At 50.7% G+C, this 5,000-nt stretch overlaps 1 protein-coding gene across 1 annotated transcript in view; it reads left to right on the top strand.

Moving 5' to 3' along the window:
* Positions 1-5,000, top strand: part of LOC311359789 (ERC protein 2-like) — a gene marked incomplete at its 5' end in the record, with an annotated part of 131,118 nt that overhangs the window by 39,204 nt on the left and 86,914 nt on the right. Inside the window, one exon of the mRNA XM_084479828.1 lies at positions 1,619-1,712. Coding sequence (XP_084335954.1) covers positions 1,619-1,712 — 94 coding nt within the window. The remainder of the gene's footprint in view (positions 1-1,618; positions 1,713-5,000) is intronic.

The raw sequence follows: 5,000 nt of genomic DNA, 5'->3' as shown, positions 1-5,000 counted from the left end.
TATGTTTAACACGGCACATGGCAGAACAAGGTTTTGATTATCCCAGGTTATGGTACATTCCCGTTTATTTAGGATTTTACTGTGTTTCAACTCTCTTGAGTCCTTTCAAAATGGCGGAGTATCACCAATAAAAACTCCCATGGTGCACTCTGATGTCCAAGCCCCATACACCTGCACCAGTAGCACTTATGTCTGATAGTTGATACGCCCGCATTGCAAGCCGACACTCCACAGGCATGCTTCTCGGCTTATATAAACAGGCCCCGACACACACACGCACACACGCACGTGCACATACACACACACACACACACACACACACAAATTTTGATTCAAAGTAAAGCTCAAACTGGAAAATGTTTTTCCTGTTTCCGATGCGAATGGTATTGCTCCTTTGAGGGATTTGTTTGTATTTGTTTATTTTGGAACATATTTATTTTCCCTATGCATATTTTCTTAATATCTCCATGTGCTACACACCAATCCGCATCCTGTGTGTACACAGAGATGTTTCAAATCCCCAATGGGCGTTTTATTAAATTAAATAACTGAAGGGTGAATTTAATGCGACCAGGTAATGCTATGGAGAATTTATCCCTCAAACTGTCGAAAGACTCAGACACAGAGACACACACACACCGACACCGACACACACACACACACAGCGTATATGTGTCCGTATGCAGGGCAGCTGGTGGTGCAGTGTCAACAGATTGGCGCGGCCGTGGAATAATAATGTGGGGTGGTGGAGCTCGCCTGGTCAATGGCTGTTTACAAGACTGGAGGGTTCTCTTAAGGACTAATTTGTCACTGTCAGCTTTCTATGCATTTTCTTTGGCCTAAAAAAATAGGTGCCAAATTTAATCTGGAAGCTCAAAGAGCACATTTGAAAGCCCACATGCACGTGTTGATGCGTGGAGAGCTGTGCGCTGTATTTCTCAATGTGTGAAGTGTGTGGCGGGTTCTTTCGTGTGTGTGTGTGTGTGTGTGTGTGTGTGCCTGTGTGTGTCTGTGTGCATGTGTGCGTGCCTGTTTTGGTTTGTGTGTGTGTGTGTGTGTGGCTAAATAACTAGTGTGGCGGTGATGGTAAATACAGAGCTGTCCTAGCTGGTGAATGCATGGGGTTAACTCTGTAATCAACACTGTAGAAATGCACTACACGGACGGCAGATTTATTGCATGTATGTGTGTGTGTGTGTGTGTGTTTGTGTTGATGTGCGTGTGAAAGCGCGTCACCGCGTGCAAGTGAGTGTTATTGTCGTTGACAGATTTACACACACCTTTTCAGCTACAGATATCAGGCCCCGTCTTGTTGGAGTCTGCCTGTCTGTGAGACCAGACACAGCTCCTGTCTGACTCTCTGTCTGTCTGTCCGCCTATCTCTCTGTGTTTGAGACCAGCCACATCACCTGTCTCATTCCCTGCCTGTTCAGGCACACATGCCTACCATATATAACCTTTGTTTTATTGTGTAACTGTGTGTGTGTGTGTGTGTGTGTGTGTGTGTGTGTGCGACAGCAGGCCAATATGGATGGACTCTCGTTGATATAAATCATTTTATGAGTGTCCTTTCTCCTCCTTTCCTGTCATCCATAGCATTCTCTCCTTCTCTCCATAGTCAAATCAATTCACCCAACGTCCAAAAGCAGATGATGACGACTGAGATGAAGACAGATGGACTGACGGATGGTCATCCACACTCGCTATCCCAGGTCAGTATGTATGTGTGTGTGTGTGTGTGTGTGTGTGTGTGTGTGTGTGCACGCACATGTGTAGCATTCCTTGTGCTTTAATTTAGCTGTTCATCACTTCCTCAACCATTAAAGTTCAGGTTGACTGAAAGGCCTTTCCTCTGCCTCCTCCTCCTCCTCCTCTTCGTGTTTCCAAGTTCATCCCTTTAAGCACAAGATTCTCGTCTCCTTTTCTCCTTTTTCTCTCTTATCTTAAATCTTTCTTTTCTTCCGTCCACCTTCCCTGTATCAACATTTCAGAAAGTGTGTCCTTTATCTCTGCCTCTGTCACTCTCTCCTCCGCTCTCTCTCTCTCTCCGGTCCGGAGCTTTCCTCCACTCTGTCAAACCCAACTAGCTCACCCTTCGCTCCTTCCCTCCCTCGGTGCGTCTCGCCGCCCGGCGCTAAGTGGAAGAGACGGGCGTTTAGTCAGACAGAAATCAGGTCCATACGCCGGCCGGCAGTGGGGGGCATAATGGTTCAAGGGCGAGCAGAGAGCAAGAGAGTATGAGAGAGAGAGTCAGAGAGAGAGAGAGTGTGTGAGAAAAAGAGAGTCAAAGAGAGAGAGAGAGAGTGTGTGTGTGAGAGAGTGAGGAGGGAGAGAGAGAGAGAGAGAGAGAGAGAGAGAGAAACACAGAGAGAGAATAACAAGAGGCACACATGTGATGTGATGCACAGCGACGTCCACCAGCTGAGACACTTGTGTGTCCTCACTGTGTGGGTCAGACTTCTGTGTGTGTATGCATTTTGAGTGTCCTTATGTGTGGATGTTTGCGCATCAGACATCGGGGTGAGGGGCGGGGGGGGGGGGGGGGGGGTTGCAGACCTTTGCAGAGGTGTTAATCTGCTGAGAGTGCAGCCATTCCGGCCCTTTCCCACAGGACAGATGAAGTCGATTGGAGCTCTCCCTCTCGTTCTCTAAGGCACCCCCCCCCTCCCCACACGCACTCCTCCCCCAAGGCGTCCCACACGCTGGGTTTACACTTATTTGGATGTTTCTGTGTTTACTGGCAAGGAAAACATCCCCTTTCCCTCTTCAAACAGTCCCTCAGCCGGTTGTTCTCTCTTAACAAGCCCTCAGAGAAATAGTTTCCAAGTTGAATCCATCTGGATAGTTAGATAGAGAGACTGAGAGATACATAGACTGACAGATAGAAAGATAGACATTCAGAAAGAAAAAGATGGATAGATAGATGAATAGACAGACAGAAAGATAGACAGTGAGCCAGACAGCTAGATAGATAGATAGAAACACTATTATGAATGCATGCAGCTACTTTGTGCTGTCTCAGCAGTCTTGCCCTTAAGTCCCCCATCCCTCACTCTCTCTCTCTTCCTTTCTGCCTCTCTCTCTCTCTTTGTCTCTCTCTCTCTGCACGTATCTCCCAGTTCATCAGGAACAGTGCACGCTCCGAGGGTAAACAAAACACAAACAAGCCATCTCTCCTCTTGATCCACCCGCCTCCTCTCCCCCAGCACCATTCCACCCCCACCCCCCCCCCTCTGAGTTTATGTGGGACGAGGGCACGGGGGGGGGGGGGGTGGGGGTGGGGGGTGATAGCATCTCTCTCTCTCCACCTCCATCGTCTCCATAGCCGCCACGCTGCGCTTCCCAAACACAGAGGGAAACACACATCGGAAGTGTTCACCGACTCCGACCGGACTTTCATCCCGCCGCCCCAGCCACCATAAACCTCCCTCTCCCCTCTCCCCTCCTCCCTCTCTCCCCCCTCTCCCCTCTTCGGGCCGTGCTCAGCCGTGGCGTGGGCGATCTGTGACAGTCCCACCCCTTGCACGCCAGCTGTTTAAAGAAAGAAAGAAAAAAAACCTGACGGGGGACGAGATGGGAGAAGGGGGATGATCTTCCTTTGATCCCGCGCGAGGAATGCTTTCATTGGAAAGCGGCGCTCGGAAAAACCCTCGGCGCACACACGTACGCGAGGCCGTGGTTTATGGCGCTCTAGATAAGCCCTCCGAGCCGTTTTCGGGGGGTTCTCAAGAAGTCCCGAGGAACACCGGGTGCACGTTATGACGTGGCGGTTCTTCACGTTTCAACCGAGCTCCTCGGGAAAAGCAATGGAATCTAAACCTAATCGCACCAAGATGCACGGCACGGCCGAACCAAAGAAGGGCAGAGCAAACGAAAAGATGGAAGAAAGGGAGATCGATATCCATGTAGACAGACAGATGGGGTGATAACTGTCTCAAGGAGTATGAGTGAAAGGTTGACACTGCGTGTGCGTGTGCATGTGTGTGTCTGTGTGCGTGCGTCTGTATCTGTGCGTTTGTGTGTGTGTGTGTGTGTGTGTGTGCATGTGTGTGTGTGTGCGTGCGTGTGCATGTCTGTGTGTGTGTGTGTGTGTGTGTTTGTGTGCGTCCGTGTAAAGCGATGGGATCAGAGGTGCCGGAGCTGCTGGGAATGTGCATTCTCTCACTCCCCACCCGTTTATTTGAGTGATTATAATCCCACCATCACCAGAGGGGGCCAGACGATGTAATGAGCCGTCCCCGGGGACCCAGGTGCTGATTGGTTCTGCAGCCGCAATTCTCCTCACCTTCGCACCCGTTTCGCCCTCTGTTCCTTCCCTTCTGTCTGTCTTCAGCTTTTCCCCATCGACCCTTCTCTTTGTCCTGCACCATCGAATTACTGTGTGTGTGTGTGTGTGTGTGTGTGTGTGTGTGTGTGTATGATTCTCTTGGCTACCCGACTGATTCGCACCAGATCCGCAGACGGACATGCAGAAAACGCACACGCATGCACGCGCGCACGCACACACACACACACACACACACACACACACACACACACACACACACGCACAGCCACACAGGGGCTACCACGGCCGGACCCTCGAGAGCGAAACCCAAGCAGAGAACTGTGTTTGTACACGCGTGTGAAGGTGTGTGTGTGTGTGTCGGAGTCTGTCTTTGTGGGGCGGGGTCAGACCACTGCTTGTTGATGCTGGTGCATCGAATTACTGCCAATCTGTCACATCCAATTATAGCTCCAGACTGCTGACACACACTGCCTGCCTCTGTACCACTGTGCGATCGCGAGCGTGTTTCTTGTGTGTGCGTGTGTCACCAAGCATAGGAGTGTGTGTGTGTGTGTGTGTGTGTGTGTGTTGCCGCCGCTCATCTCCAGCTGTGCTGACGTGAAGAGCCACAGGCGCAGGGCAGTGATCTGGCTGACTGGGCACTTTTTCAGCCCCGGGGCCAGGATAAGCCCCCCTGTTGTTCCAGTCACTTGTGAAGTCCCAACTTTCAGGC

Source organism: Micromesistius poutassou (assembly GCF_964030765.1).
Source record: "Micromesistius poutassou genome assembly, chromosome: 15".
Classification (NCBI taxonomy): Eukaryota; Metazoa; Chordata; class Actinopteri; order Gadiformes; family Gadidae; genus Micromesistius; species Micromesistius poutassou.
Note: the sequence above shows the minus strand (reverse complement) of the source record. Positions and strands in the feature narration are given on the sequence as shown.